Source organism: Notechis scutatus, chromosome 3 (assembly GCF_049901735.1).
Source record: "Notechis scutatus isolate UNSWTSFEM ecotype Mainland chromosome 3, rNotScu1.2, whole genome shotgun sequence".
In the NCBI taxonomy this organism is placed as follows: domain Eukaryota; kingdom Metazoa; phylum Chordata; class Lepidosauria; order Squamata; family Elapidae; genus Notechis; species Notechis scutatus.
In genome coordinates this window covers 79,432,169-79,446,827 of record NC_142011.1, presented here as the reverse complement: position 1 = coordinate 79,446,827, position 14,659 = coordinate 79,432,169, and the positions used below count along the sequence as shown (strand labels likewise).

The 14,659-nt window shown below is 36.6% G+C and overlaps 1 protein-coding gene across 1 annotated transcript in view; it reads right to left on the bottom strand.

Annotated features, from left to right (window-relative positions):
• SAMD13 (sterile alpha motif domain containing 13) overlaps positions 1–13,370 on the bottom strand; it is a 37,505-nt gene extending 24,135 nt beyond the window's left edge. The window contains exons 1-2 of the mRNA XM_026678448.2: positions 13,151–13,370; positions 2,663–2,747 (exon numbers count right to left, since the gene is read on the bottom strand). Coding sequence (XP_026534233.2) covers positions 2,663–2,747; positions 13,151–13,283 — 218 coding nt within the window. The 5' untranslated portion in view covers positions 13,284–13,370. The remainder of the gene's footprint in view (positions 1–2,662; positions 2,748–13,150) is intronic.
• Between the last annotated feature and the right edge of the window lie 1,289 nt (positions 13,371–14,659).

Genomic DNA, 14,659 nt, shown 5'->3' with positions numbered 1-14,659 from the left:
TTGCAGTAATCCATTAATATACAAAATGAGAAATATAGAGACCTTTAATTATAAGTGTAAGTGATTAAATGGCTCTGTCTTTGAATAACAGTGCAATGATGCTAATTGTTCCCCCAAATTAGTTGTAAAATAAAATCTAAAATGAACCTCCATAGTATCTCTGTAGCAGAAACTAAATCTTAATTCCACACAATGTTGTGAATATACTGTACATGGGAGGTAACCTGAAAATGTATCTATAAGGCTTATATGATTTAATTTCAGGTTCCATCCAAGAATCATATAGTTGAATACAAGTTCACATTTCCACCTTGTGCTACTTCGTTGCTACAGTGACACCTACTGGCAAGCAGTTTAAAATACACCTAAAGGAGGCCATGAATTCTTAATTCATTTTTCACTTGCTTGAGCTTTCCTCAAATATATTGGAAAGAACGGACAAAGTTGAAGAACTGAATTTATGTTGTTCACCATGTCACCTGGTATCTAACACCACCAAGTCTTTCAAGGGGAAAGACAGCTTGATAGTTTCAACTCCCTGCCTCAGACGCTGCTTGGATTTTTCTCTTGCTTGATTGGATATTATGCACATGGTATGAAGAAAAAAAGATATGGAAGGGGGGGAAATGCACCTTTAAAAAAAACATCCCTTTTGCACAGTTGAGAGGTTGGAGGTTTTTTTATTACAGAACTCAAAATATGTAACCAACTGAGACAATCATGAAATTATTTTCGTTCCTTGTTATTTTAGATATGTGAAAATTTATTTAACCAATTTTGACAACTGAATTTTTGGTTTTCCAGTGGGGCTGTACTGCCATTTATATGACACTATACTACAACGTTTTCCGTTTTCTTGTAACACTGCTGAGCTTGTGGATGGTTCTTCCAATTGGTAAGAATTCTTGCCCTTCTGGTAACAGAGTGATCAATATTCTTATCTGTTTTCAACACCCAAACCAGAGTTTCAACCTTTTGTTCTTGGGGCCTGTAACAAACTCCCTCTATTACTTCAAACCGAGTTATTTTTTCTTAGAGCTCCCCCCTTTTTCTGTACGTAGATAATGAATGTTGACTTCTAGCTTTCTCTGCACTCTTTTCTGCAGGCAATAGAAGGTGAAAGTGGGATTGATCCTATCATTCCATTATTTCATTCTTGAACAGGTATGCTCTTCCTGTACTGCTGACTAAGCAACCTTGTGTTACTGAACAATTTTGACATAGATCACTATGACAGCACTGCTATGTTTGGCTATATTAGAGAAACCACAGTGAAATGGTGACCAATGAGCCAGATGAAGACCCAGTGAGGGGAGAGGTGTACCAGAGGTGGTATTCATCAGGTTCTGACTAGTTCTGGAGAACCGGTAGCGGAAATTTTGAGTAGTTCGGAGAACTGTCAAATACCACCTCTGACTGGAGATTTTGCAGTATCCTTCCCCTGCCAGGCCCACCAAGCCACGCCCACAGAACTGGTAGTCAAAAAATTTGAATCCCACCACTGAGGTGTACCCAGATAAAGGGAAACTGGCTACATTTTGCTCCCATCCACGAGCAGGCACCTGATTATATTTATAAATTAATGAGAATTCATAACAAGTTTAAAACACTGAGATAGTCACAGGATGCTCTTTGGCTTAAGAGGAAAATGACCGCTTTCACGCCATGATAGGTTCCTCTGTTATGGAAATATGAAAGAAAGAAAAAAACAGATGCAAATGGCAAGTCCTCCTCTTCGGCCACTGCAGCAATATCCAGCCATGTGAACACTATTCAAGAGAGGGAACAATGGCAAAATCGCCAAGATGCTCTTCTTTCATCCTCCCAAATTTTAAAAAGCTGTTAACAGCAGGAGGAATGCCAGCTTTGGAGTCAGACATTTCCCTCTTACAACCACAATTACATTTAATGTGATTGTGTTTGCAAAGAAGAAAACAAATGCATATCATATAAATTAAAACTACAGATGAGGTAGAGTATTAGCAATTACCTTTTATCTCTCTTTTGTGTGAAGAGGTGGTGAGAGGATTGTTATTATTTGTTACTTGAGGACTGGCAATCGCTTTGAAGGTACTTAAGTGATGTCATTATTAGTCACCTAGAGAGAACCTGGTGGGCTCATAGCAAACTCTGTATGCTCTTAAGTGGTAGGTTGTCAGCATGGACTACTCCACCAATCTTTTTGTTTTACAATTGCTGATACACTCCATGACCACCACCCCCTTAGTAAACAGGCTCTTTAAACACTCAAAAACAGTGTTTCTCAACCGTAGCAACTTGGAAGATGTGTGGACTTCAACTCCTGGAATTCCCGATCCAGCATGCTAGTCGGGGAATTCTGAGAGTTAAAATCCATACATCTTCAAAGGTAAGAAACTCTGCCTTAGAAGATATACTTAAATGTGCATCAAAAGGTTATAATTAAGCCTAGATAGGGATGATATAAAATACTCAGAGATGCTTCAGACATGTTGTCCCTAGTCCAACAAAGATTTCAAAGTCAGAACAAACTCCATTTGTACTGATTATATTGTGAAGTTAGCAAAATAACATTTTAGCAATCTTTCAAAATAAAACTACGGCTGTATGCCATTTTTGGTACCCAGAAGAATTAAACTTCAGCTCTGTAAATCAATATATAACATTTCGGTGGACCACTTACTTTTCTTTGTCCAGAGATCCATTTTCCTTGTTTTCCATGTCAATGGACAGCATGGAGATGTCAGTGGGGTCTTTTACGTCAGGAACTAAATCAATAAAGAAAAAAAGTCCATATGTTTACTAACATTGTAGTGAATGTTGTAGAATGCATTAAACTTTGCTTTTCCTGAACTGTTTTTAAACAGAGAGAAAGAACAGACACAAGAGATTTTCACACTGCGTAATTTTAAAAGCAACTTCAACAGTTTAAAGAAAAGGTCTTTAAATAACCAACAAAGAGTTTCTAACAGGTTGCATATTAATTCATTTTAGCAAGGATTTTCTTGGCCAAAAAGACAGTGGGGAGAGGTTTCTGCAAGTTTTTATCTTTTATCCATTCTTCACCTGCACAGGTGAAGGCATTTCTAGACATGTCATGAAATCAGCACCTACATTTCCACAAAACGTATTTGTATTTTTCTTTAAAGTTCATTTTCTTTTTCAACATTTGGCCCTCTACTAAATTTGGTGCTCCGGGCAATGGGATGGGCTCCCCCTAGCAACAGGTTTGACAATAATACTGAAGAGATGAATGAAATATGAGCATTAATAGCAGACTTTGAAATGACTCTAAGAATAAGAAGGCAGAGAAAGCATGCAGGGCATGCCTTCTGGAATTCTTTCCAACTGCTTAATAGCAACACCATGGTTATGAGACCAGAGGATTGGGGGTGGGCTGAAGAACAAGGCAATCAATACTGTCACAAGTTTCTGCCCCTCTGCCTCCCTTATAAGGATGTATGGAGTTGTTTCGTTGTTGGTGGTTTTTTTGCAGGTCCTGGTCAGATGGAGTCCATTTTCAAACTCAGTTTTGCTCTGATTAGCTTCTCTCCCACATCAAATTTGGTCCCACTCTATTTTTGGAGACGACACATTAGACATAGCTCTAATCCCCTGTACATAATTTCTTTCTAACATTCTATTGATTAGAAAGAATGAACATGGGTATAGAATAGATATGTGGTAACAATATACACCTCTTCCAACGACCTATTCCATTCCATCAAAATTATGTAATTATACAATCCCCTTTGGAGGATTGGAGATATAGTTATTCCAAGTTTACAGGTGAGATTATTCCCAATATTGTACTGATGTCAGTCTGAAATCACATATCTGAAAGGTAACCTGGTTGGAGAAGATTGTTGTAACCCTTCCTCATTTGCCTTAATAACTTCTGTTATCCTTTTCTATCTCTTTTCTAGCTCTACCTTATCCTTTTTGAGGTTTGGTGGCATCACTGGTCTTTTCTATCAGAACCTTTCCAGATCTCATACATATCATGTGATAAATTTATTAAGAAATAAACAAACACTTTTATTGTGAGAACTAAAGTAACATGACCAGCTTATTTGAATACAGAAAATCCTTCAGTTTTCCTACACAGAATGCAGTTACAGGATCTCTAACCCACCGCCATCAAGATTTCCTACAACACCTCTTATTTAGGGGGAAAACCCTAAGTTAAATATAAGTTATTAAAAGATGCAAAGGAAAGAAGAGGATTGGGCTTACCAGATATGAAACTATATTTTGCTGCCCACTGTTAGGTTTGGATGAAAGAGTGGGTACTGTATTGTAGAGATAGGCAGCTATTGGAGTGTGAAGTCACAATTTTTAGATGGCAAGGTTATCTGTGGTTTCATAAAATTAATATAAATGTAGACATTAAAAATCAACACCAGGCAGGCTATTTTTAGAATATGGAATAAATATAAACTTATATTCTTCTGAAAACAAATTTGTGGCATTCAGCACAAGAAGCATTTTATAGATGGGAAATAAATAAACATAAGTAGTTAATGTATCATGATATATTATAATTTTCTCAGGAGGACTGCAAAATGAAATCAAGAGATTTGATAACAGGATACTCTTGTCAATGGTTTTTATGAAAAACTTACAAAAAGGTAAAAGTGAATAAAATATGTTATGGCTTGGAACAGAAGCAAGACCGAGTTTGAAATAGAATTGTATAATGATGAATGTTATTGCCAAAATGTATTAAATTTTGTTGAAATATGAGACAGAAGAACAAGGGGAAATGAATGATAAAATTGGCTAAAAAATTGGCTATAATATACAAATGGATAAACATGAGGTTGAAAGGACGGAACCTTATATCAGGTTTTAACTTTAAAGAGCATTTTTATAAAATAGTATTTGTCACCAGAGAAATGGTCTAGAATGTATGAAGGCACCTTGAATCTTTTTATGTGAACATAAAAAGACATTTTATCATGCTCGACAGACATGTAAAAAAAAACACCAAAAAACCTCAAAACCATAAGATACAAATACATTAATTCAGAAAGTTTTAAAAATTAAATGATAATTGAAAGCAGAGACTTTTCTTTGTGGGCTAACAGATAAGGAAGTAAAAAATGTCATAGAATTTTCTTTTTAAATATGACAACTGCAGCGAGATTATTTTATGCTCAAAAATGGAAGGTTTAACACTACCCACAAAAAAGGAATGGCTGGTAAAAATGATGGAACATGTAGACAGATAAACTCACTTTGATCAGAGAATTCTAGACTAAGAGATAACTTTGAAATCATATGTGTATTTGATGCAAAGGAAATTAGAAACTTCTATTTTTTATTTGTTCTTTCTCCCCCCACCCTTTTTCTTTGTTTTCTTTATTCTGTATTAGTTTGGGGTAATTTTCATTTTCTCTTTTAATAAAATTTATATAAAAACACCTCTTATATAGGGAAAGTATCTGTTTTCTTGGTGAACAGCATTCAAGATCAGGAAATTTAGATTAAATTAATCTAAATTAATTTCCTCAAGCCTTTTTGTATAATTTGAACCTCAGGAGACTTTTATTTAATTAAGGTAGATGGATGTTTTCTAGCCATTTACCGTACTTCTGTGCCCTGAGCCCCAAGTTCACATCTGTGTGTCGTGTGTGTGCTTGTGTGTGTCTATTCTACTAATCGCAGGTTCTTTTAAGTAATCCCACTGTTTTTCGTTTTCTTTCCCTAAATAGTACACCTATCCTCGCCTTGATCATCTTCTTACTCCAAGCATGATCAAAGAAAGCCATTTTAGCATTCCTAAACAAGTCTCAGCTAAACTGGGCCTCACCTTTCCTACCACTATGTTTTGAATAATCCATTTTCTCTTTGATAATATTTCTATGTGTTTAAAAATGTATTTTTATTAATGAGTCCCTCATGGAGATACATCCATTTTTTTTCCTTTCCACCTGTACTAATTCTTGATAATACCAGTAGTTCTTAAAAGTGGTTTTTTTTTCCTATTTAATTTGGAATCATGGATGCTTTTGGGCTTTTTTTCCTGAACTTCTAAAAAATCATCTTTCCAAAAACCCAATGAATTTATTCACCATTAATATTACAAATTTCCAAATGGCATGGACATTCCCTCTCTCCCTACATATTGCTTATAGCTCCACTTTATCAATTACTTCATCCTAGTTGGTCAGGATTAAGTTTTGGCAGATCCCTTGTTCTTTTCTCCAGCTGGGAGCTAAAGCTGTCTGCAAATTGACTCTAAAACATATTGGATATCTACATCCTAACAGTTTCTTCCAACAGTGTCAGTATAGTTTGAAGTCCCCCATAACTATATGATTCTGTAAAAGTATTATCTTCTGTTGCAAGAAAAATGCTATTTCTATCATTAGCTCATCACTGTCAAAGTTTAAAGGCTGCTGAGTTATGCACATACAGTGCCAGAAGAAATATAATTAATGCAATTTCCCAATGACGTTTTCTTTAAGCAAATGCAGGAAGCTGCTAATTTAATAATGTGACTAAAGGCAAAGGAGTCAGTCCTGTGACAACAGCCAGTTCTATGTTAATTCTTTTATCTGGCATTGTTATCACTCAGACCTGAAATATTATGATGATGAGCCAACGGCTCACTAGAGTTTCTTGTACTGTATTCTCACCTCTCTCTGATCTGACTGGTTGACAACTTCTGATTTTGACCTAAATTCAGTTGCTGTATCTGGTGTAACCTGGCCTATACTTTCTCGCTACAGTGCTTGGGCTTTACTTTTGGACAATAGAAGCATAATTTTAAAACAGAGAAGAAGCAGACAAAGGTTTGATTTCATGGCATTGTGTTTGCAACTACTGTTTAGCCATTTTAGTGTCAAAACAATGCTATCTGCAAGGACAGAATGGAATGGGATAGAAATCTTTCCAGTATCTTTAAAGCAGAAAACTGGGATTGCTTCACAACTGATTCTCTTGTTTCTTTCTCCAGATTACCTTCTGGAAGAACAGCAGCAAAAGAGAAAGGAGACAGCAATCACAGCTCTGCCATTTTTTTTTTAGTCAGTGCTGGCACGAAAAACAAAAAAATAGCGAAAGTATTTTCAGGCAAATAAGAGGAAAGGATCCAGAAAGGTGAATAGTTTTTTTTGTTCCTCGTCAGTAATTTTAGGGATGCCACAGCTTCATTAAGTCTGAGAAAATGTCGACTTTTGCCCTTGGACTGGGTGACATGTCAGAGGAAGTGTATTTCCACACCTGTGAAAAAGCAATGCTGAAGCGATTCTAGAGAACTTTGATACAGATCCATGCAATAATGGCAGGAATCTGAAGGGAGAAAATACCATATTATGGTTTTGACACTCTTTTTCCATCTGGGAACTTGGAAATTATCATTTGAAAACATAAGATTTGATTTCTGATCAAATCTAGATTAGATTCTAGAATTATTCTTTTAATGCCATCCTAACCTAGGCGCTGCCTGCCTGACAATATAGTAGGCTTTGCTTGAATTTCTGTCTTCCTCAGCCTAGTACATCTTGTAGCATTTTATAATTCTGTATCTAGAAAGGAAGGGAAGATGGTAATATATACGGTATCTAAAGGCCTATTACACAGATGAGGGAAAAGACTTCATCTCTGTGGTGCCATAATATATGATTAGATTTCATATATTAAAGGAAGGTCATTAGGAAGAAGTAATGATAAGAGCATGTCTAGTTTAATTGTATTGTTTTTCTATACCTGCATATTACTGGAGAATTTGGTCTAATGGTTAAAGGCACCAGGTTAGAAAGCGAGTTCAAGTCCTGTCCCAACCTGAAAGCCTGCTGGGTGACTTTCTCTCACCCTCTCTCAGCCAACTCACCTCACAGAGTTGTTGTGGGAAAAATAGGAAGGGAAAAATAGGAAGAGGAAAGGATATTAAGTATGTTTTCCACCTTATTTATAAAAATAAAAAGTAAGATATAAATAAATATATACATATCGATAAAAATAAGGTGTATGATTTATCTCCCTCACTAGAGATTTTCAAGTAGGGACCAAATATACCTACACCTATTAAAGTATACATTAATTCCAAATTTTGGGGCACCAAGCAGCAATTTGGATAAGCTTGCAAGTCTTTCTCCAAATTCTGCGGTTCTGTATTTTGTAACCATAAACACATATGTGTGTGCTCACTGTTTTTCTTGGGAGCCAAAAGAAAAAAGCACTGCATTTTTTTTTATTATTCCTTTAACAAGAGGCAGACACGATGTGGCTATTTAGGAAAACATGATTCAGAGGTTGTATTCAGGTCTTTCTTTTATGTAATGTCTTCACTTACTGTAAAACCTTTCCTAGCAAACAGAAAAGTGAAAGAAAATATTTCACTTGCTGTGTCTGACTGTTTGAAGTAACAGAGTTGAGAAAGCAAGTTAAAAAATAGGGCAATTCTTATACTTAGAAATTAAAGGAAACCATGATAGCCTTCGTTGCAGTTTCAATAAAATTCCTCCTGTCTTTTCCAGAACAGCACATGGAGCTCCAAAAATCCAGGATTTGCTTATGTTTATGCAACCCAGGAGAGAAGTTTATTTTATCACTTTACACCCCAAGCCACTTTCTTTGGATTGTTTTTTTTTTCTTTAACAGTAATCATAATGTTTGCTAGTATGAAGACTCAATAAAAGCAAATGGCTTAAAGAGATTTAAAAGAGCAAAATAATATATTTTAATTTTATTCTGTAGATAGAAGATATACAGTTAACTTCCTTATAGATAATGCTCACTGACCAGATTATTTCAAACTGATTCACATTCACATACCCCTAAGGATTGTTAACTATGGCTGTATACACATTCCTCAACTGGTATCACATCAAGAATTTTATTCACTGTATTCAGTTGCGTAAGAGTGAGATATGAGTCAAGGGGAAAAATCACTTCTTTAAACATATGTATATAGAAAACTGGAGAACCAGTTTGATGTAGTGGTTTAAGTGAGTTCTAGTCTTACTTTAGGCATGAAAGCCATCTAGAAGACTTTGGGCCAGTTACTCTCTCTGTCCAACCCGTCTCATAGGGTTGTTGTGGAGAAAACAGGACACAGAAACATCAAGTATGCATGATGCAAGTTGACAGAAAATAAAGGCAAAGAATTAACAAAAATTAATAAATACATAAAAATAGGGTTTTTGAAGGGAGAGAACTCCAAAACTTAAGATATGCTTGCTCCCATAGAAGTTTTCCATTTATTATTTACAAGTAATCTTCAATTGCTGACTGCTCATTCAGGGACCGTTCGAAATTAAAACAGCTCTGAAAAAGATTTATGACCAGTCCTCAAACTTGTAAATCTTATAGTGTCTCTGATGTCACAATTCAGATGTTTGGCAACATCATGCAGTCACATGATCACTATTTATTACCGTCACAGCCAGCTTCTGAGAAGTCAATAGGAAAGCTGGCTGGAAGTTGCAAGTCATAGATATTGCGCTTAATGACCCACAGTGATTCTCTTAATGATTGTATCGGAACTGACGTCAAAAATTTGGTGCACGCATGTGATGTTTCACTTTATGACTGCATCGCTCAGTGGTAGAATTCTTAGTCCCAATTGCAGTCAATAGTGAGGACTACTTATAATTTTTCCATCTTGTCTTCACTGTTGCCATATACCTTATGTGTGGAATGGGAAGGACGTGAACTGGAGATATTGACTACATACTTCTGCAGCTGTACATACAGAAGTCAAAGGAAAAAGCATTATTCATTTTCTTAGACACTAATTATCTGCACTTTAAGTGCAAGCAAGTAAGAAATTTGTCAACAGCCACATTAACTGTTCCATCATGTGTGCCCAGTTCTATAAGGTTGCATTCTAATTTGGTTTTCTGTGATCCTTAAGTTTTCCAAATATGGCTTTAGTTTTTTTTTAAGAAAGAACAACAGCTGCTTGCCCAAACAATCAACAGTGTTGTTGAATACTTATCACCAGTCAAGATTCTAGCTTCCATCTGCTGTGAAGGCAAACTGTGTTGTGCATGGAAGTTCCCGCCTTCTACAAAACTCCATCATCATGGCTGGTGAAATATGGGACTTCAGGGAACCAAAAAGGCCCAGCAAACTTTCCCCTGTGATCGGAATCCATACCTGTAATGCTCTTAATCCACATAAGGCAACTTATGATCTGAAGCCCTATATTCTTTTTCCCCATGTTCATTTTTTCTCTCTCTCCAATTTTGAAATAGACTTCTGCAAACCTGGAAGTCCCCCTAACTTACTGATATCTCTTTCATGTACCGGAAGGGAGGGGGCAGAGGCAAGAGAGGAAAATTTGACTGCATTAAAAGGTGCATGTAATGCTTGAACACCAGAAATGGAAGGAGAGATGAAAGGAAAAAAATGTAGGCATATGCTGAAAACTCCATTTTAAAGGCACTAAGTATCTGGAATCAAGAGTCCACTCACTAAAAGAGGTTAGAATAGTTAAAAATTAAAGAAGCTGAAGTATAATATATCTGGACAGCATCTGTGGAGAGAAGGCTGATTTAGAATTTGCAATGGTAACAGCAATAATTTTTTCTCTTAAAGGGTTTCCTAAGCAGTACTTGAAAACATCATTAAAAACAATTAACACTTCAACTTTTAAAAGACAACTTAAAGAACTATTTAATCGACTCAATAACAAAGCTGTAAGACAAAACACACAATTGTCTTTGCTTAAATTCTGTATTATTCTTTCTTACTACTTTGGTTTCTATAGTAGTTTTGAATGTTCAAAGTACTTTACCTGAATTTTTTTTTTACAATCACTTCAAGGATAAGTAACCATCATGTTATGTATTTGAGATTGGGAAAGCGGAAACCACTTCTATGACGTTGTGTGCACCTCCACTTTCCAAAACTGAAACACTGGGTAGAGCTGCTTGTGCAGCACTCAGTAACTTTTCTGAGTCTCTTCTTGAATTGGGAAATGATTCTTTCCATGGAAGAATCCATGGGAATTCTGGCCAATGGAGGAATGCTAAAAGCAACAGTTAGCAAGCACCTTGCATTTCCCCTATCATGGTCTACTTTTACAGTGCAGAAAAGTAGTTTAAAAAACCTGACCAGCTATTTGGGGAATGGTGGGGGGAATCAAATTGTCCTTTGCTCCAATGTAAAAAATAAAATCTCTTTCTAATGAAGTCCCAGTATGCGGCCAAGGAAAAAGTGCTGCTCACCCCACCTGGTAGTCTTTGGGCTACCCAGTTCCCTGGGACTACAAAGTGAGATAAGAGATGATTGCTTCTCAAATTCCACAGAAAGCTTATGTCCAGGTGAAAGTGATTTGCTAGGCAGTTTCCTGAGAGCAGTATGGATAGAACAACAGACATCTGAATAAGTAATTTCCAGATTCATAACTTTCCTGCCTCAGCCACTATATGGGTACAAGAATAATGAAAAAAAATGGGGAAATTGTAAATAAAGCTGAATGTTAAAAGTATCAGGACTCAGAATTGCCTGAAAGTGTTTTTTACTTTCTGATAAACTGGATTCTGCTTACACTGTACTTCAATAGCGGCAGCACTTAGCTGATTTTGACTTATTTCAAAAAGCTAAGCAAGGTTGAACATAATAAGCACTGGATTGGAGACCACCAGGAAATCAGGAACTCCCTTAGATGGGAGACTTAAATGGGTTTTACGTTTGAGTGGAAAATCAAAACAATGTTCTGGTAGAAAGCAATGCAAACAGGTTTCATATTCCCAAGAAAACTACACGACTATGTCTATAAGGTCATTAGAACCTGACTAGACAGACGTTATATTTTTACATCGTGACAAAGGACATATTTAAGAAATGCCCCATCCTCATCACATTTCAAAGTTGAAGCTTGTACTGAAAACAGACTTTAAGGATGAAGCACCAAGACATCTTGCAAATCTTGCTTGTAAAAATTCACATTGTGTAGACACAACTGTCAGTAATGTAATCCTCATTCTTCACCCCTATCCTCCCACAAAGAAAGTATCTGCAATACAAAATAGCATCTTGCAGGTTGGCTGCATGTGCTTGCATGTACGTTACACTTTGGCATATAAAGAGAATGCAATTTTTCCTCGTACAGCCTCCGTTTATTCATCCAGAGGTTGCTCAAATTTTAAAACTAGCCTGATTGCTCAGAGTTTTTGCTGACAAAATACTTCTAAACTGCTTAGAGATGGTTATCCTTTGATTCAATTATTTATCGTTACTCTGGTTCAGGAAGGTACCACTCATAAAAGCAAGAAAAGATGTGTAAAGAAAAGAAAAACTAACTTGGAGAAAATTTGAGGTCAACTGCCATGTTTGATGCTGCCCACCTGAACCTTAGCCTACTTAATTTGAAAAATACAGATGTGTGAGAGATGAAGAATTTTATGGGTGGCTCTCCACCTGCAGTGTCCAAACAATTTTGTTTCTCAGACCATCCTTGGCAATGTTGTAATGGTTGAAAGTGAAATCAAACCACAAACAATTTTCCTGTCATTTTAAAATCATAGCTTAAAGTTTTTCTGTTTAGAAATTATATCATACGTAATTTGCAGTCTTAAATTTACCCACTAGTTTTAACAAAAAAGATGCAAAGCTTTGCATACCCTTCAAAATGTCAGAATCTGCTTGTGAAAGAAGAAAAACAACTTCCTAATCCATTCTGGACAAACTTAAGAGGGGGGCGAGCAGTATTTTAACTGGAATGCAAAACAGGACTGAAATAAACAAACCAAACACCTCACATTTTTCTCTTTGCAATGACTTTAAAAGACCCCAGTACTCTCAAGGGTACCTGCTAAAAAAAATGATAATGCAAATACATTTTCCCCACATTAAGACTGCACTTTTTTGCTTGTTAATAAAGATTCCCTCCAAGAAAGAAAAAAAATACTGTAGCAAGCATTTACGTTCATGGAGGAAAAATCACTACTGGTGTTTTCACAGCTCTCGGGCTGCATATATTTCTTTATCCCTTTGGGATCATCCTCAGTGCATCACTAAGTCTTGCTTTTCCAGTTTCGGATTGGTTAAATTTCCCTAAACACACACCAATATAAAACATGCCTTTTGAAAGCAGCTGCTTCAGGGCAATGCTCACAATTAACTAGATCAGGAACAAAGAAATGGGGGGAAGAATTAAAAGGAAGGAAAACATCCCATTCTAAAGAGAGCAGCAGCAGAAGACTTCACTTACCTTTTCTCATATATACATACATATAAAGCCTGCAAAAATATTGCCTTCCTCTCAGCACAGCAGCAGCCACATGCCGAGTTCCAACTAGAACACCGAGCGGCCAATCAGAAGAAGCTGTCATGGAGGACGGCATGCTGGGAATCGTAGTCCAAAACTCCAGAATAGACCGTTTGGGAATAAATCGTATTTATAGACCCACCATTTTTGTGTTTGAGGACAGCGAGTGCCTCGGGCTGGATTAGCAGGTTGGAGTTACAATTCCGAAACATACCTCCTCGGGTGTAAAACTCCATGAAATCACAGCAGCATCTTGCAAATAAACGTGCGAAAGGACGGGGTGTTAAAAAAATAATAATCAACAAATCCGTCCATCCTTCACTTACGATGAAGTCATATTTTAAAAGCACACATTTATAAAGCTACGAAGTAAAACCTTGCACAAGGAAGGAGAGGGAAAAAAATTAAGGCAAAGGATGGCGTAGGCGCAACAGTGAGAACTTAAAATTATTTCCCCCCCGAACTTCACCCTCTTGTCTTTAAAGGGAAAGGATTATTTTAGTCCAGAAAGAGTGATTCGCAATTAATTGAGAAGGCAGTATATGCACCAAATTTCCTTCCAGTATACCCACTATTTCTAGTAATACTAATATTGTTGAAAAGAAATCAGTGTAGTTTATAACTGGGAATGAGCAGAAGTGATGAGAATATAGCATGCAATTGGTTGAATATACTTCGTTAAAAACAACAACGGAGCAAAGAAGTCAAATGCATTAAGAAGCCAAGAAAATCGTTCCATTGAAGAACTGCAGCAATGACAAATTTACCCAACCTAAATGCTTCCCCTTCCCCTCTAGTTAGCTAAATAAAGTTGGAATGGTTTTTCTTACCTGGGTTCATAGATTCCAGGGTGATTGGAATTGACTAGTGTAAATAGCTTTTTTCAGAAAGGAAATGGGAGAATTTCCCTCTTCCTTAAACCAGATGGACACTATTCCACTTCCCTGGGATAATGCTGCTATCCCAGAGCTGCTTTGCCGGAGTAGCCCAAAAGGGGTGTCATAAAATCCTTAATGGAACTAAACTTTGTTTCTATGAGCATCCTCTTTCCACCAATGAGCAGTGGGTTGTTTCTGCAAAACTTACAAATAGGACAATGCAGCAACAGGCCTCATTCCTAAGAGCTGCATTTGTACTTTGTATTTTAGCCTAGCATTTTTGCAAAAAGGTAATTTCTCCCTTGAGTCAAACCTGATACCTGATTAGATCAAGAGTCAAGTGCTTGATGTAACAATGTTGTGTTGTTTTCTTAGCAAGAGTAAGAGCGAATTACTTTCTGTACAATATTGTCTTATTTTAAGATTACTTTCCACTTCTCAGAGTAGCTACCAGTGGTAAGTGGTTACAGCAGTACAGCAAACTAACCTTGAGTTGAAAAAAAGCTAGTCAACTTATTAGCCTGGTTGGAACTTAGATACAATCTAGGAAATGAATGGGTTGTACAGTAGAGCT